Source organism: Priapulus caudatus, unplaced genomic scaffold (genome assembly GCF_000485595.1).
Source record: "Priapulus caudatus unplaced genomic scaffold, Priapulus_caudatus-5.0.1 Scaffold60, whole genome shotgun sequence".
Lineage (NCBI taxonomy): Eukaryota > Metazoa > Priapulida > Priapulimorpha > Priapulimorphida > Priapulidae > Priapulus > Priapulus caudatus.
The window spans coordinates 118013-136730 of NW_014577121.1; the positions used below are offsets into that span (position 1 = coordinate 118013).

At 39.8% G+C, this 18718-nt stretch overlaps 2 protein-coding genes across 7 annotated transcripts in view; one reads left to right on the top strand and one right to left on the bottom strand.

Annotated features, from left to right (window-relative positions):
- Positions 1–3218: 3218 nt before the first annotated feature.
- Positions 3219–10169, top strand: LOC106821137 (bifunctional coenzyme A synthase-like). 2 transcript variants are annotated; one of them, XM_014825819.1, is made up of 2 exons: positions 3219–3278; positions 6631–10169. In XM_014825819.1, exon 2 carries the CDS (start codon positions 6654–6656, stop codon positions 8295–8297), a length of 1644 nt encoding a protein of 547 aa, XP_014681305.1. In that variant the 5' UTR covers positions 3219–3278; positions 6631–6653; the 3' UTR covers positions 8298–10169. The 2 variants fall into 2 exon arrangements, with proteins under 2 accessions (XP_014681305.1, XP_014681304.1); XM_014825818.1 differs by having other exon boundaries at positions 3240–3291; positions 6632–10169.
- LOC106821139 (GA-binding protein subunit beta-1-like) overlaps positions 9356–18718 on the bottom strand; it is a 12824-nt gene continuing 3461 nt past the window's right edge. For 2 of the 5 annotated variants that reach the window (XM_014825822.1, XM_014825823.1), the window contains exons 3-9: positions 15257–15454; positions 13191–13358; positions 12455–12689; positions 12162–12248; positions 11766–11888; positions 10997–11179; positions 9356–10535 (exon numbers count right to left, since the gene is read on the bottom strand). In XM_014825822.1, the coding sequence (XP_014681308.1) occupies positions 10327–10535; positions 10997–11179; positions 11766–11888; positions 12162–12248; positions 12455–12689; positions 13191–13358; positions 15257–15454 (1203 nt within the window). In that variant the 3' untranslated portion in view covers positions 9356–10326. Of the gene's footprint in view, positions 10536–10996; positions 11180–11765; positions 11889–12161; positions 12249–12454; positions 12690–13190; positions 13359–15256; positions 15455–17559; positions 17703–18718 lie in introns of those variants that run through there. The other 3 variants (XM_014825824.1, XM_014825821.1, XM_014825825.1) reach the window with 3 other exon arrangements.

Below are 18718 nucleotides of genomic sequence, written 5' to 3' on the forward strand. Positions count from 1 at the left end.
GAGAGATTTCTCGTCGGCTACGCTCTTGAAACTGCCTCTCTTAAGCTAAAGACCCTCGACGCAAGTACTTAACATGTCCTGATCCTCCATTGCCTGAGGGTGGAGGTAATTGTTTCCGGCCAAAGCACTTCTTGTTATTGGGTCACAGAATATTCTTTGTCGGTGTTCCAAAGCAACTAAGACATTGCCTAAGAGGTATTCTTAACAGGATAGTGCACAACAGCCACTTTGAGTAAGCCAGCCATATGCGATTTACCGTGTATTGGTTGGGACAAGTGAGGGAGATAAGATCCATACCGTAACTTAATTTCATACAGTCGGTATATTTGGGGCGAGAACGAGTTGTTCCTAGGTGCAAGTTGCTATTTGCCTGTGAGTCCGGGGTTAATTGTCCGGTGGTGAATGCATTGGGTTGGGTAAATATTTCGATGTGTTTAATTTGTCCGGCGGGGTAAAGCCGCGGGGTGTATTTGTTCCCGGGGGAGGTATTTGTTCCTTGATACCCATATGTATTTTTAGATCCTGTTTATTAGTAGTATCATGGAGTTTATAGATTTAATTATAGATATCCTATATGTATCTTACTTCCTAGTAGTGTATCCTAGTATATTATTGCTTCTGAGCGTCGGATATCGCGGTTGCATGGAGAGGCGCACTGGATTCGGTTGCCAGTGAGTTTATCAGAAGAATACCTGGCTACAGTACACGTCAGTTGAGCGCTGTCGCTCTGCGGCACTTGTTGGTAATATATATTGATGATGTTATGGTGTTCTATGCATATACGGCTTTATGTTATCTATTTGTTTGTCTAGTTTTAATGTTTGTCTGGAATGTTTTTTATTGAAGAATAATTTTGTTACATTGGCATACGCACGCGCGCACACACGTCTAGAATAGATAGAACTTGAAGCCATAGCATTTGTTGCATGACGCTTTAGAAATAAACAAGCGTAGTTGGTAAAACTTCAAATCACAGTCATAGTAGAGATCAGTATAGGCTGTCTATTATTACACAGGAAAAAATACAAGGCGAGCTGCTCGTACCTTTGTATGTTCGGCCACTACTAAACATTGTAGTAGGTACACGATTAGGCTGCAGCATCGCCTAGTTGCAAAATTGCAATATACGATGTAACGTGCACGACGTGAAACACCCACGATGTTGACGTGTTTGAAGAAGTGATTTCAAAATTTAATGTAACAACAACCGTCATACACAGGAACGACCACATACTACTGAGTTTTGCCGCTGTCGACGGATATATACGCAGTCAAATCCCCACAAGGATCCGTCTAGCGCATTCCTTTCCCATTTCCTAAAGGTTTCAGACCGTTTCCGTTCGAGCTCTGTCCTGGTTCTATAATCAGACCTATCAATCCGGGTCACATATAATTATATACAGCTTGGCCACGGGAATGTTTTAAATTTCGGAAAACTAAACGTATTAAAAAGAAAATTAAAAAGAAATTAAAAACGAATGTCAATGACGAATTCGCGGCACGCACAATAAATAGGCCTACAGTAATCAATCAGGAATAGATACACAATAGTGCACAGTAATTAATAGTGAACAATCAATAGTGCGCAATCAATCAGCAATACAAACACAACAGTGCACGATAATAGTGCACAATCAATACAATAACACAAACACAAAACAATACAAACCTCTTCGCTGATCATAAAATCTCCAGCGTTTTAATTATTATCGACTATGATTATATGATTATGTATCATCCATCCTAATTATGAATATTAGTTGACGTGTTAATTATGATATTCCTCATTCACTGTGGGTCGCACTCAAGCTCTTCTGTGACGTTGTCACCAGCAGTCGCTCTGCTCCCAATCCAGAGCTCTCTGTGCAACCCGTTAGCCAGTACGTCGCCATCAATCCTTTACCCTGCATAGAACACAGCACAGACGCGTGTCTATTAGCATCAAACTCCATGACAGATGGCGCTCTCGCTCTGTCGTGGACAGAGCCGTATATAGAGAGTCTCTATACGGCTCTGGTCGTAGAGTATTAGCATCTGCAGTCTATTAGTATCGCTTATTACTCGCTTACTACTTGCTAGTATTACGCTTAATTCGTTAATTAATTACATACTTAATTCGCTCTTGATATTATGACACTCCTGGTATTATTACTGCATACGCGCATGCATGTGAATGCGTAAACGCGCTTATGATCGAACAAGCTACACAAGCTGTGCACATGAACAAATTCACGTCAAAAGGTTATGTGTTTTTGATATGAGTATGTCCTATGTGTGTACGTGAGTAGCATAATAGGGGATCAGTAATTTGTTTGGGGGAGAAGTGCGAGAGTCGGGTAGAGCCGGAAATCGGGCTAGAAGTGTTTTGAAATATTTTTTATTTGGCTGAACACAATTGTATGTAGTATTCGGAGTTTTTTTTCTAAATCTTAAATTATTCTCTAGTATAATAAACAAATTTCATTAGAACCGATGTAGAACTTGCACGCGCGTACACGCATACCTTGATCCAGTGTGCTTCTCGCTCCTCGAGTGTAAAATTAATAATCCATACTTGTCCAGCATAGATTTAAAAGCATCGCTCACGTGAATCTTCAGAGCTGCATGTGGGAGAACCAGATGCAGATGCAAAGTCAGCATTCCAGTAAATGTTTACACTCAGTGATTCGCCACACACACACATACGCGCGCGAGCACGCACGACACACAACAAACACACACACACACACACACACACACCCACACAACACACACACACACACACCACACACAACACACACACACACACACACACACACACACACAATATATATATATATATATATATATATATATATATATATATTATATTATATATATATATATATATATATATATATAATCTATATATATATAATATTAAAGAGACATATAGAGAATCTATTCAATTTGAATCTATATAAAATACCCATTGCCCTGAAAATCTAGGGGCGACGCCCCTGTGCACCCCCCCCCCTGGATCCGCCACTGACTGCATACATTACACTGATCTCTACTATACTAACGTACGTACGTACGTTAGTATAGTAGAGATCAGTGATACATTACCATGCCAGTCGTTACAGTTACAGCAGAGCACGTGCTCTGGTTACAGATAGCTGAGCGCACGCGTTTTAGTGAAATATGTCAATATTTTATTTATTCCAAACAGATGGCCAGCAACATCAGTTTTGCGATCGCAGCGCTCTGATAGTAAACAATCGGAACTTGGAAGGACAAATGCAAAGCAAGAAGGAGACGTGAGTTGAAAGGGTTAACAGAGAACTGTAAACTATTAATGTTATGTTCTTCGGTTAAATATCCACTGCGAGTCAAAACGCCCACTAACTTAGTAACTACATATACTGGTATAGTACTGACTCTGAGTTAACTGTGTATGTTGTACTATGAGCTCTAGTAGTAGTAGGCCTACTATAGCCCGCGGATCGCTGCCTGCGGCAGCGATCCGCGGGCTATATAGTACTACTACTAGAGCTAATTGTACTACTACTACTAGTACTATTACTATACTATTACGTATTAGTATTAGTATTTACTACTATTCCAGTGTAGTGGCCCTAGGGGTAGCCAACTACTGTACGACAGGCGTTATATAGCTAACGCGTGTCCTAGTTGTTTGGATTGAGTGTTCGCTCCTGCCGTTATATTAGGCAGGACGGTGATGCCACGTAGCAAATAACAGGTAGTACCAGTGGAACAGAACACAGTTAGATTCGGTTAACTGTACGGTTATAACTTTAATATAGTTTTATTGCTTCCTTCTAGTTTACAAATAATTCCCCTGCATTCGTATATGCAGCAAATCCTATAACCACTACACTAGACTAATAATAATATTGAAGAATTAACGCGTCGCCGGCTTCGTCTTCCCCTCTCACGTTCGTTCTCGCTTCGCGTAGACCTAGGTAGCCTCCCCGGGTGTCTCCCTCGTAGTCACTCCTAGCTCTACCTAACTGAAATCCCGTTCTTCTCCACCTGTAGTGAAAGATCCCGACTGAGCCCTCATTTTCCCTGTAGTCTTCTTTCCTTCCTGAAAACCCGTGCTTCTCGTCCCTCTGTTATCTCTCTCCTCGAGACCTAAAATGCTTTCTCCCTCTTTCTCTTCTTCTTCTTCTTCTTCTTCTTCCTACCTCAGGGATGAGATTCTTCCGCGGATCCGCGGAAATCCGCGGATTTGACAGTCCCAGGGGTCGATTTTGTGAAACGTCTAAATTCGTTGAGAAAATTGGGAGGAGGGTAACAATGTAACAATTTAAATTATATACCCTCAACAGCACCTGACTGTAGACTGTAGAGTGTAGACAGTAGGCTGACAGCGAAGTATACAGTGTATCTGTTTTTGCCTACCAGAAAAGAAAATCCTTGTTCCCAGGCTGCAGTAGAGGGGCAGACATTTGAGGTAGCTGATCACGTAATGACCATGCCTGGCCTGGGGGCCGGGTTTACATGTTGCTGCGTGCATGTTGTGTGCATGACTATGCACTGATTGTTCCATTCGCATTGTGTTTTTTTTATTCAAATCTTGGCAAGGCAGCTTATGTCTGAGTAAAACAATGCAAGCGACGGGTGGAAACAGAAAAAGATCATTATGTCTAGACATTTAATAAAAAATTTGCCCTATTTTCAGCCCCCTGATTTCCTATTATAGTTCGTTTGTTCGTTTTGACAACTTGAAAAGGTGATTCAAGAGTCTCCTATAATGTGTTCAGAATAGCTTAGAATGCACCAAATTGCACCATTCTTTTAAAAAAATTCCGGGGGAGCATGCCCTCGGACCCCCCTAGCATGGCGATGACCTACGGTCCTCGCATTACTCGCTCCTCTGTTTGCTAATTAAAATTTCAGCTGAAAATTAAATTATCCAATCTCATCCTTGCTACCTAGACCTGAAAAATAACGCTAACGCTGCTCAGTTCGGTGCGCCTTATATACCTAGCTGGCCCCGTCCCCCTCCATGCCGTTGTTTAGCACGCGTTGCCAAAACACACGCAGATTTCGTTCGCTGGTGCAATCGCTTTCACCTGCTGACGCAACCCGTGGGTGGTACGATGATTGTATCATCTTATGCAACTTGTTTCTAAGTAAATATTCCTCTCTTCGACAACTTAGACTATTCATTTTATTCAAATCTCCTCATATATTATGTTGACCACTAGTACATAACCGCGTTGATTATTATATTCTATTTATCGCGTTATCGCTTTTCGCGTAAACACTGGTTTTCCCCGACCATAGTAGTAGTAGTGATAGTATGATCCACGATGGCTGCACCCATGGACGTGCGCATTTTCTATGTGCTGTCTATATCTTATCCTCTCTTTAGTCAATATATGGTTATTCCATCTATACTGTGAGTTCAATCTATCCATCCTGATCTAGTCTACTGCTTCTGTGAGTTACACACCCCCGAAATCTCTACATTAATATTACTATTAGTATTAGTACTACTACTATTAGTAAGGTAGTAATCTTTAGGTTAATCTACCAGTACCAGGTAGCTCTAGTACCCAGCAAGGAGCTAAATATAACAAGGAGAGGAAGCAGATTGGCTGTGTGCTTTTCGCCTCAAGGACGCCATCTATGGACCATATAATCAGCTGAAATGGCTGTGCAGACCCGAACCCAGAGACAATAGAACATTAATCTGTTCTAGGCCAAATATGGCAAAGATTTGGGCCAGATATGGCGGCGCTTCCTCTCCTTGTTATATTTAGCTCCTTGGTACCCAGTAGTGCTGCGAGGGTCTATGTCCCCCAGGGTACTGCCGGAACGTACCCTGGTACTATCTAATATGCCGGACCGTTCCTCGCCTACTCCACTAACGAGTCTACTGTTTAGGGAGTCGGCTACGCCTACTCCTTAACCCTAACCCTAACCCTAATCCTAATCCTAACCCTAACCATATCAAATAGTGACCAGGGTACGTTCCGGTATACCGGACTGTACCCAGGGTACGTTCCGGCAGTGCCCTGGGGGACATAGACCCTATGAGCCACAGTAGTAGTAACTATAGCCCGCGTACGGTTGCCGCTAGCAACCGGCCACCCGCCAGCGGCCCGGCTGGCCAGCGGCAACCGTACGCGGGCTATCTAGAGCTAACTACCAGGAGTCTATCAATATTGATACAATGATAGACTCCTGATAGTAGTACTAGTACTAGTATTACTTAGTAATAGTATACTAATTGTAGTACTATTAGTAATGCTGAGAGGGTCTATGTCCCCCAGGGTACTGCCGGAACGTACCCTGGGTACGGTCCGGTATACCGGAATGTAACCTGGTACTAAATACTACTATCTAATATGCCGGACCGTACCTCGCCTACTCCATTAACGAGTCTAGGGAGTCGCCTACGCCTACTCCCTAACCCTAACACTAACCCTAACCATATCAGCTAGATAGTTACCAGGGTACGTTCCGGCAGTACCCTGGGGGACATAGACCCTATGAGCATTAGTAATAGTAGGACAAGTGCATCTATATTCTATAGTATATACTAATATAGTGAATATACAAGTGTTAGCGACTGGAATTCGTTTCTCTCAAACTCATGTAAGTTTAGGCGTAACTAATCATCTTCATGGTTTTCAGGTGCATTTGTCATAGAGTGTGCGATGGCTACACACAGAACCAGTTTGCTGCTCCTCACGTCTGTGCCTGTTGTGAAGCAGAGGATAGACGATATCTTAAAAGTTTCCACTAAGTGTGTGGAGAAAGTACTGTATGTTCACTTTGACACAGGTCATTTCCAGAATGCAGGCAAGAATAAGAACAAGTGCACATTGTTGCCAAATACTAAAGAACTCAGAAAAACAGTTGCTTTCTTTTATGGGCGAGCAAACCAACTTAAGGACCTGCTGGATGTTCGAATTCTACTTTCTGATGCAAAGTCACGACAGAGTGTGATCTCACTCCAACACCAATGTGACATAGTACTCACCGACTATCCGGGGTACAGTGATGCCAGTTTTTCTGAATATGTCAAGAATAGATTTAACAAAGGAATAGATGTGAAAATTTCCCATCTAGGAAATGTGGAAGCCAACAACAGTGATCCACCTTCATATATGGATACTGATAATTCACATAGCATTGCTGCATCCACGAGTACTGCATTAGAGGAAGTCAGTGAAGAAATCTATGACCATACTGTGATGGGTGGAACATTTGACAGACTTCATGCTGGGCATAAAATATTACTGAATGAAGCGTGTTTACGTACCAGAAAAAGGCTCACTATCGGTGTCACCGTTCGACAGATGATTGCAAAAAAGGAGCTTCATGAACTAATAGAGCCAATTGAAGTACGCATGGAAAAGTTGTTGGCTTTTCTTAATGATGTGGATCCTACACTCGAGTATAACTTGGAACCAATAATTGATCCATTTGGGCCATCTATTGTCCTGCCGGAACTGCAATGCATCGTTACGAGTGATGAAACGAAAAGAGGCGGTGAGAAGGTCAATGAAGTTCGTCAGTCAAAGGGGCTTTCAGTTCTTGCATTGCACACAGTTTGTATACTGGATGAAACTTGTCAGAATGAAATAGGAGAGGATAAAATCAGCTCTTCTAACACAAGAAAACGCTTACTTGGCACATTGCTCAAAGTTCCCCAAAACAATGCTGTAATTCAAAGTCACCCCTATGTGATAGGTCTTACTGGAGGTATCGCCAGTGGCAAATCAAAAATATGCCAGAGGCTAAATAAATTGGGGGCAGCTATCATAAGTTGTGATGAGCTGGGTCATGAGGTATATGTGAAAGGTCAGCCTGTTTACTACAAGATTATCGAAGAGTTTGGAACCAATATTCTAACAGAGGAAGGGCTTATTAACAGGAAGTCTTTGGGAGCTACAGTTTTTGCTGACAGCGAAAAGCTTCATAAGCTTAATTCAATAGTATGGCCAGCTCTAGCACACATGATTAAAGAGAAGATTGGACAGTTAAGAGAGCAAGGCAGTAGAGTGGTAGCTATCGATGCTGCAGTATTACTTGAGGCTGGCTGGAACAAATTTGTGCATGAAGTATGGTTAGCCATAATACCAAGGAGTGAAGCTATTAGTAGAGTAAGGCAGAGAGATAACTTGGATGAAGCTGCTGCAATACAGCGAATAGATGCACAAATGACAAGTGAGGAACGTTTAGCTAAAGCCAATGTTGTCATCTGCTCTTTATGGGCAAACGAGGTAACAGATAAACAAGTAAAAAGGGCTTGGTCAAACCTTCTTGTGAGATTGGGTGATGGTTCCAAAATCTGAAAATTTTACATTTCACTAGGTATTTAAGGGTGTGATTACCCACAAACTTAATTTTCTAGATCCTTAGTAATAGAAACAACAGGTTACTAAAACTTGTTTTAGACTAGTACCAGTGAAGTTGGGCTGGAAAGTAGCAAAAACTGTGTTTTACAGGAAAATCTGCAACCAAAGCAACTGAGAGGATTTAGATTTAAATTTAAATGCAACCATAAACACCATGGACTAGATTGAACCATAGTGACATTTAGTTGTGAATTATTAAAACACATGTTTGATGTATTTGAGTGCCCAAGTGCAAGGTATAAATTAGAAAAAAGCAAGGAATAAATGAAATAAGTTATGCCTTTACTATAACAGAGCAAGGCATAGTAGAATTTCCAAGTGTTGGCTGATAGGAAGAAAGAGTAGTTTTATTTAGTAGATTATATATAACAAAATGCCTGTCCAATTTGGGAATAAACTGTGATCTACCATACCATATAAAAGAAAGAAAAAGTAGTCAAAGTGAAAAAAAGAAAGAAAGGTGAATAGTTCCAATAACGTATGTTGGATATGGCAGGAAAACTGTGCATATTATCTCATATCAAAACTAGATAACTACATGAATGGTTAGCTATTTTCCTAATATCTCTATAGACTTGTCAAAAGTAATTAGATGGATTGGCAGGAGACCTGGTAACTATCCGTTGATCAGTGAAGCCTACTACAGCAATGTATAGAGAATAGCATTAACTCTGTGTATGCCAATCTAAGTTGAGATTTTCATTATGTAGTAACGTCTTAAAAAAGGATGCTGATTAGCTCAGTTTTGGCATATTAAAGCTTAGTGCTTGCTGTATAAAACTATGTTTATAAACGTGCTCATTCAATATGTTTAAGCATGCTCATTTTTATATGCACACGGCCAAAGCACGAAATGTTATCACGTTAGTATGTAGTAAGGGTAGCAGTGATTAAAGACAGCACCTAGGCTTTTATGCTAAACGATTTTAAACAATTTTCTGTTTATACATTTTAAGACCCCAGTCTAAAATTAATTATTATACATTCAGAGCAAATTGAAAGAGCTTTATAATGATTTTTTATTATTAATTTCGTTGTTTACATCTATTAAACAGTAATGTTGGTATGCTGTCCATGACACGTTTTTTTCCCACAAGTTGGCTGGGTAAGCCTACTGCATCTAAACCTGAAATATTCAGTTCACTCATAGTAGTAAATTGGTATCGTTCTTAGTATTACTTTTCACAACCACATGACGATCACATCACTACTGATCACATCTAATATGTCACATCATATCTGTACAAATGAAAAACAATTTCCCCATTCATTGTTGCTATGTATTCACAATTACATTTTCACTGAGATGACTGCTAGCTAAGTCCTCATGAAATTCCTCTAACTGTGGCTACAGTGATGAGGACACCAGCTGATATTCACTGATATAAGCACATTAAAATATTACATCTTCTGATCATTTACAGTAATATGTATATTAATGTGTACAAGACTATTTTGAAATAGAGTAACAACAGTACCAGCATAGTGACAATATGGTATATACTTGCGCTCTAATCTCACATTCATACCCTGCCTACTAGGACTTATTACAATAGACGACAATAATTAGTATATACAATCTAATTTGCGTGGGCATGGTCGGATAAAATGTTTTCTGCCACATATTCAAACTGCACATAAAATTCCACTCACAGTGCCAGAATAATACACCCACGGGTACCGAACAGAAACTGATCTGCCACAATCTATGCTTGCTTTCAAAATACAATAAAATTGTTTAAATGAGTAGCTAGTTCATTAAAAGAAGTTTATATACACGTTCTCATTTTATGTCGCGTCCAAACATAATTATGACAACAGAGCAATGGCACCATTAATTGAAAAATACAACTTTGTACTTACGAGTAGTTTCTAAGCTACATATAGGCAAGTTCTACAATGACTGATGGTCCCTGTACATGTCTTGTCTTATACCAACAATAGACATTTTCAGCTCCTATCCCTGCTATGAGGAACCTGAAGTGCTCTCTAGCTGGGATAGTTTACGTTTGTATTCTGATGCCTCCTGTTCCTTCTTCATCAACTGAGTCTTGAACAGTTCTGTCTGTCGCTTGGCCTCTTCCAGCTGACGCCGCAGTGCGTCTATTGAGTTTTCTCCGTTCACAATTTCTTCAGTCAAGTCCTCACTGTTTACCTTTTTCGCATGGAGCTCATCTATATCAAGCAAAAAAAGAACAATGACTAACTGTGTGAAGTGCTTAGAAACGCTATAGTTGTAGTCATTACATTTGTTACGTCGTTACATACATACTGCACACGGTGAAAGACATGCTATTGCAATCTATGTCGTATTATATGATGTTGCAGGAAATTAGAAATGATTCTAAATATATTTGTCTTCACTTGTTGCTGGATGTTACTACATGTGTGTGCAACAGTCATATAGTTCCTAATTGTCTGAAATGACATTAAATGTTACGTTTGGTCATTGTTGCTCCAGTGTATGTTGTCGTTAGCTATACGAAGAAATTAAGTAGCTACATTTCTTGTTCACGGTAAATCTTCGAGATCATTCCATTTATTTTATGAAACAGATTATGGCACACATGAAGACGAAATACAAAAGCTTACGAAGCGAACATCTGAACATACACTGAATGATTGTGTGCCATTACCTTCACAGTTTGCAACAGACACAACCAAAGGGGCGCTCTCATCTGTTGTCTGGTCAGTTACTATTGTATACAACTGTCGCTCGGAATCTGCTTGGCCAGGAGATCTATTTAGTGATATTGAGTTTTTCAATTCCTTTGATTCCGACTGTTCTTTTGCCCACCGCAGTGCAAGCTTTCCTGCTTCTGAAATTTGAGTGCAGTGTTTATTCATTAAATCATTCTTAACGAGAGACGTAATAATTAACTCCGCCCAACGGAGTTGGAGGTTATGTGATCGCTCTCGTGCGTTAGTGTGTTTGTGTGTCGCGCGATCGATATTAGCGCGTCGAGTCAGCGAGCCAGCCAGCGCAGCGACCCAGCGAGCGTGTACATGTGAGCGAGCAGCAGCAACGAGCGGCTGCTACGAGTGAGCGAGCAGCAAGCCAGCGTGTACATGCCAGTACGCTGGCGTATATCGTGGGTTATTCGTGTGTTCGCCAGTCGTATGTCGCTGGCGGAGGTATGCACTCGCCGTGAGTGCACTCTGTCTAGTTATATCTGTTTTACCATGGAAATGGAAATTTCTAGGAACATTTTAATAATCTTATATAATTATTGCCTAATACATAAATTTTTTAAGGCAGGCATGACATAGTAGATGGTTTTTACTTGGACAGCACTAGATGAACAGGACACACCAGAAAGGATTATTGATTAATTAAACCATTATTAAATCAACCATGTTAGGAACTACATCTGGACATGAGAAACACACTGTAATAAAGCATACCAGACAAAGTAACCTGCTGACCGTCATTGAGTGCAGCCGACAGCTGCGCCTGGGTGCTATCGGTCGATACGAACGTGATACCATGAGTCTGAAGCCACTGCAGAGTGTCTGCGGCGCTCGCATCTTAATTAACAGAAAATTTACCATCACCAGGATTACAGTAAATTTCACTGATAAAATAAAATGAAATGCATAATTCTAATATAACGTAATAGCGATAGTAACACATAATTCTGTAAATACACATGCATAACGTACAAATACGTATTAATTGTACAAAGAACAGCTTATCTGCATGACAACATTACATGTTAACTGCAACATTAACAGCAACACATCAAGACACACCAAATCCATTTACGATTACACGCACATGTAAGGATGGTTAAGACTTACTAGACGTAGCACTTGATAGAGGCGCTGTTGCTTCAGCAAGAGCTGCTAGTGTTGCTAACACTGAAGTACTGCTCTGGTCAACCGTATCTGTAAGAAGCATCCACATCAATAAACATGCATTCACTTCTTGTATTCAGAGGGCAATACCACTGTATAATTGGGGGGTGAGGCAACATGGTTCAGCTTTTTTTCTAAGAAATGCATATATGCTAATATTCTGCTAGCTCAAATTGGTTTTAGGATAACACACTACTATTAAATATGCTTGGTTGGTGTAAAAAACACCAACGTACCTCCACTTCCATTCTTTTTCCGTGCTCGACTCGCAAGTGTCACCATGGCAGGGCTGAGAACAATTTTACTGGCTGGCTTTGGAGATGGCTTCTCAGTTTTAATTGGAATCGGTGTTAATCTGGATGACACCATCGTTGTCAATGGCTGCTCTGTGTCTTCTCTTACTTCAACCATTGATGGTTCTGCAATGGTCACTTCTTCTGGCTCAGCTATAGTCTCATGAAAAGTTGCATTCTGTAGAAAAAAAATTATAATAAATATTTTTTGTAAATACACGTGACTATAAATTACTTATTAAAGTTCAACACACTATACTGAAAAACCGCATATTGCGGCCTAATTCAGTAGAAGGCACCTCGCAATAAAAATATATGCCCACTTATTACATTTTAACTACCCACTGCCGAAGGCCTTTTTAACAAAATTTCTCGTGAATATAGTGCAGAAAGATGTACATTTTCCTTTGTGTACAACTCCACTTGATAATTAATATTAATAACCAACCTAAAGCCAAATATTTGTAACTGAGCAATGTTAGAGGACATCTGACAACACAGATGTGTTTTTTTCTTAGTCAGTCGTGATTAAACATAATAGCCAGGAAAAGTATTTTGCACGAAAATAAAAAACGGCAATTATGAAGTTGATTGTGGTGGCTTCTTCAATGCCTATTTCTGATTCACTGAGCAAATAAGTTAAATAACTATATTCAGCTCCGAAGAAGTGGTTTCTTACATCCAGAAGAATTTCTCGTATATGCATAGCTCCACTATCTGATGCAATGTCTAAAGGAGTCTTGTCAAACTTGTTGAGTGCTGTGATGTCAGCCCCATTTTTCAGCAGCATACGTATCACGGGCACATTTTCATTATCCACAGCCCAATGGAGAGGTGTCATTTTTATCTGCAAGTTAAATCACTTGGATTACAGAAATTGTACAAATTACTAAGAGGCTATACACACCTTTGCATAAAACAAATAACCTACTAGCAAGCAATATTATTTTAAAGGGTTGTAGAGATTAGGCATATATCATTATAAAATCGTGTGGAAAACAAGGGATTTCAAAGGACTCACTAGGAAGGTGATTTACAATTTATAAGAATACGAAAAAGGTGATGCATGTATAGGGTTAAAAAGGAACTTCTTTGCCAGGCAGCAAGTAGTTGCTGCCAGAGAAAAAAGCAGGCAACCCACTTACTCACACAGGCAGACACTTGGGAAAAACATAGCTTCTAGTTCATCCCACCCCAACAATACTGTCTTATTGTCCCCGTCCCTAAAATAAGAAAGTTGGTTTGGCTTTCTAGCCTTTTGTCCCTGATTCGTCAATTTTAAATATAGTCACACATGCTTAATCAAAGTTGCACATTGAATAAAATATGAATGGTAACGTAGGTTAACTGACCATTGCAGGTAGCAAAACTGGTGCTTGTTGCCCTTAATTTCGAACCCGGAATGCACACCTGTTAATATTTCTTATCAAAACCTTTCTGTATTAAAAGGTACTTGAAATGAAAATGGCAGCCAAGTATTGGTATTCTGATCAAATAGAAAACAACAACCTATTATCGACAACAAGATTATCATTATATAAACACCAGGGGTGGAAATTAACTTTTAAACAAGGGAGTCCGTGCCCTCCAAAAAGAGGGAGCCCGCGGCAAAATGAGGGAGTCCGCACTCTGAAGTTCAAAATTAAAGATCATGTGCATAGTGAAGATTCATGCGGTTGCACGTCTGCCAAATTTTCTTTGGACATTTGCTGAAAAAATATGGTAATTCTGCGAGGCCGTGCTCTGGAACGAACTAGTTAGTATGGCAGAATTTTCAGGGAGTCAAACGGACTCCTGCATATGTCAAATCAGGGAGTCCGGCAGTAAATCAGGAAGTATTTGACTCCGGACTCCCGTTAATTTCGCAGCCTGGACACTAATGAGACTACTAGTATGATTATCAAGAATACGTTGCGCAATTTACAGTACTAAAACTTTACACTCGCCCAGTAACCCAAGGCGAGTAAAAATAATGTTAGGCCACAGAAGGTCAGTCGGTCATGACCTCATGACATTTCATCACTTCGTCCAGCATTTAAAGGTTTCTATGCATAGGTGAACAATTCATAATCTGTGATATCACTTTGGTCTGAGTGCTAAGGTTACGCCAGTACAATTCACTTACTGTTTCCTAATATACTGATACATTCTTTTACCACTAGCATGGAAACTACTTCATTCTATATCAAGAGCTCATAATAGAGAAGAGTATGACACCGTTTTAACAGCATTTTGCATAGTTTTCAACTTGTAAATATTCTATCAATATGTGAATAAATATATTCAAACTTTACCTTGTTTTCGTTTATGATTCTCCTTTGCGATCATTTGGGAAAACTGTGTGAAACCGTGTCGTATTCAAATAACTTTTTTGAAGAACACATGTATACGATTTTCAGGTAAATTGGTGGTGTCATATGATTAAGGGAGAATCATAGACGAAAACTAGGTAAAGTTTGAATATATTTATTCACATATTGATAGAATATTTACAAGTTAAAAACTATGCAAACGCTGTAAAAACGGTGTCATACTCTTCTCTATTATGAGCTCTTGTTCTATATCCATAACTACTAGAAATTTGTTGGAAAATACTTGCAAATGTGCATAACGCATGCATAACACAGCACCAGGTTCGTGTTAATTTCCAAGAATATGAATCCCAAACTTTGGAGCTACATGTGAAAATCTGGGTCCCTAAAATTTAAGCTGGGCAAGATTTTATCACAGCAACATATTACATACCATATCTTTCGCATCAACATCTGCCCCATGCTGCAGAAGCAGTTCCACTATCTCTAGATGCCCCTGCTGCGCAGCAACATGGAGAGGGGTGCGATCAACTTTAGTTCTAGCATCACGACTAATGCCAGCTCGCAGCAGCACCTCAGCTGTCTCTAAATGACCATACTGTGCTGCCATGTGCAATGGAGATGTGCCAAGCTACAATAAAAATTGTCAGGTTCTTTATTCATATGCATTTTCCTATGACCTATCCTATATATCAGGGTTCTTCCCATGCCTTTCAGCCCCAGGTGGCCAAAAAGGTTGGCGAGGTGGTAAAATTAGTTTTGGTGGTTATGCTATCCGAGGAGCGAGCAAAGCGAGCACCAAAGGTGGTCGCCATGCTAGGGGGGGGGGCCGGGGGCATGCTCCCACGGAATAAAAAAAAGGTGCAATTTGGTGCATTCTAAGCTATTCTGAACACATTATATATGAGACTCTTGAATCACTCTTTCAAGTTGTCAAAAGGAACAAGTAAACTATGAACATGAAATGATACAAGTGTTCACATTAAAAATAGTAATACCATCGAAAACGAGGCAAATACCTGGAGCGTGGCAAAGATCTTGAAGCTTCCGGTTATATTTATCTTCTGTGTATCAATGATCGTATGAATTTGAAGTTCATACATTTAAAAAATTAATAATTCAACCAAAGATTAAAAAAAATATTAGTTATATTATTTATTAATTATTTTTATATGCTCTCATTTGCATTAATAACGCTTAACAGCATGAAATGCAATTTTATTTCAACGAAAGCACTTTCCTGACCAGTGTAGAATACAAACGAACACCCATGTGTATGTATGCATATATATAGGTATAGCACCCTTAATTTGCTGCTGGATTCAACATGGCGCCTGTGGCGCTCAAGTACGTGGCCAATCATCTTCCTAACCTGTGTTTATCTATAGACCTTGCCAAGATTCGCGTCACGCGTGCTGACAGTATCGTAAGTACGCGGCTTTGTGCTTTACGTTTGAAGCTTTATTTAGATTTTAGTTCAATAATGTGTAGTTTATTGATGGAAGAACACTGATTTTCATCAGTGAGGTGGTATTTTGGACAAATTTCTGTGTGGCGGCTGAGAATTTTAGTAAGGCGGCCCGCCTCGCTTGTGTCAATGCAGGGGAAACACTGCCTTTAATGCATGTCAACCCACACATGCCTTCAAACTATAAGAAAGAATGTGTGACATACCATAAATCTCCCCCCCCCACAATTCCATATTTGCCTAAGAGGTAAGGTTAACTTAAATTAAGGTAAGGGTCACTTAGTCAGGGTGCAGCACAGACCTAAGTACAGGGATGAGAACAGCAAGAAGGAAAAAAAGAGGAAAATATAACGAAGGACAAGTACGAGGCGGCGTAGCCGCCAATTGGGGAAGGTGCAGGAGGGGTGACCCCTCCCCCAAGGGGGGTCTGTGGGATCCCCCCAGAATTTTTTTGAGAAAAATATACTCTGTAACGACATCTTTAGGCCATGTGGAGATACATTCTAGCTCAATTTAGGTATTTGCAAAAGCCATACTCGTAATATAATATTATTTTAACAACAGATTTGAGGCCTTCCCCATGACCTTTTGTTGCTAACCTAGCAACTGTACATAATGGCTTTAGAACAATATTATATACATTAAACTGGTAGAAAACAAGTATAACATTTCTTTCAAGCATGAATAATAAAAATATAAAATTGTCATGTGATATAAAAATTTACTCAAACCATGTTAAAAGTTCACAGGCAGTACACTAATGTTTACCTGTCTAGCAGTTTAACAAATTAAACATACAACGGGCAGAATTGGTTGGTGCTGAAGTCAAAACAAATATTAATGATATTATATTGGATTGATTGGAATAGCCATTTGAAACAGAAATAGTCATCACCCCCCCCCTCCGAAAAAATTATTTATTTTCTTTTTTTCCCCTTTTTCTTTTCCTTTTTTACCACCGAATTTGCACGATTCACGCGGCTGTCAAATCGATGGAATTCCGCCGATCGGCGGACAATTCTCATCCCTGTAAGTAGCTCTATCCATGTAGATACTATTCTGAGGCGTAGCGAAGGGCTACAGAGTTAGAGCAAAGTTATGATTTCTCGGCAGTACACAACATCCATTATATTAAAACTCGGTGATATCTAATAATAAATGAATGTCTGATGATATAAATAATCATGCATAAACTATTTTTATGCAATAGGTATCACAATATACTCTCAAATTTTAAAGTATTTGTCCCCCTGAACTAACTAACATACCCAGTCAGTTGTGAAAGGGGCTCCATTAGTCATGAGTACTCTAACTTCCTCTGTGTCACCTCTCCTGGATGCATCCAACAGCCTCTTGCCAAGATCCACCAATGACATACTGGTGAGTACAGTTGTGACTCAGATTGGTCTGAGGTCCTGTGTGTTTGACATGGAAAATAAAAAGCATTGTAATGCAATGGGAGTTTCTTGGTAGTTCACCAAGTAATGATTGGTGATAATAATAAGCAGTAAGGTTGCAACTCCAATCACTGAGAGAGCTTAATGTTTTAACTGTTAAGGGGACATCCATCCCACGATACTGCATATATTTTGGCACTGCTGCTACACTAAATTATCCCCTAATTTGAGGTGTAACACTTATTTAGTAAATAAGTGTTACATCTCAAATTAGGAGATTAATTTTTTTAGAGAATGTGGTTGCAGGGCTCACAAGCCTCATGCATTAGGCGTGAGACTCACTTCAGCACAATCTCACGCTTGCATGCACATTTCTGATAGTCCCCGAAAATCTCACGCAATTCCAATAATCCAGATGAGACGGGATACTAGAGAAGCGTTGCCGAAAGGAGATTTGATCCACAATTCCATATTTGCCTAAGAGGTAAGGTTAACTTAAATTAAGGTAAGGGTCACTTAGTCAGGTGCGCAGCACAGACCTAAGTACAGGGATGAGAACAGCAAGAAGGAAAAAAAGAGGAAAATATAACGAAAGGACAAGTACGAGGCGGCGTAGCCGCCAATTGGGGAAGGTGCAGGCAGGGGTGACCCCTCCCCCAAGGGGGGTCTGTGGATCCCCCAGAATTTTTTTTGAGAAAAATATACTCTGTAACGACATCTTTAGGCCATGTGGAGATACATTCTAGCTCAATTTAGGTATTGCAAAAGCCATACTCGTAATTAATAATATATTTTAACAACAGATTTGAGGCCTTCCCCATGACCTTTTGTTGCTAACTAGCAACTGTACATAATGGCTTTAGAACAATATTATATACATTAAACTGGTAGAAAACAAGTATAACATTTCTTTCAAGCATGAATAATAAAAATATAAAAGTCATGTGATAAAAAATTTACTCAAACCATGTTAAAAGTTCACAGGCAGTACACTAATGTTTACCTGTCTAGCAGATTTTAACATTAAACG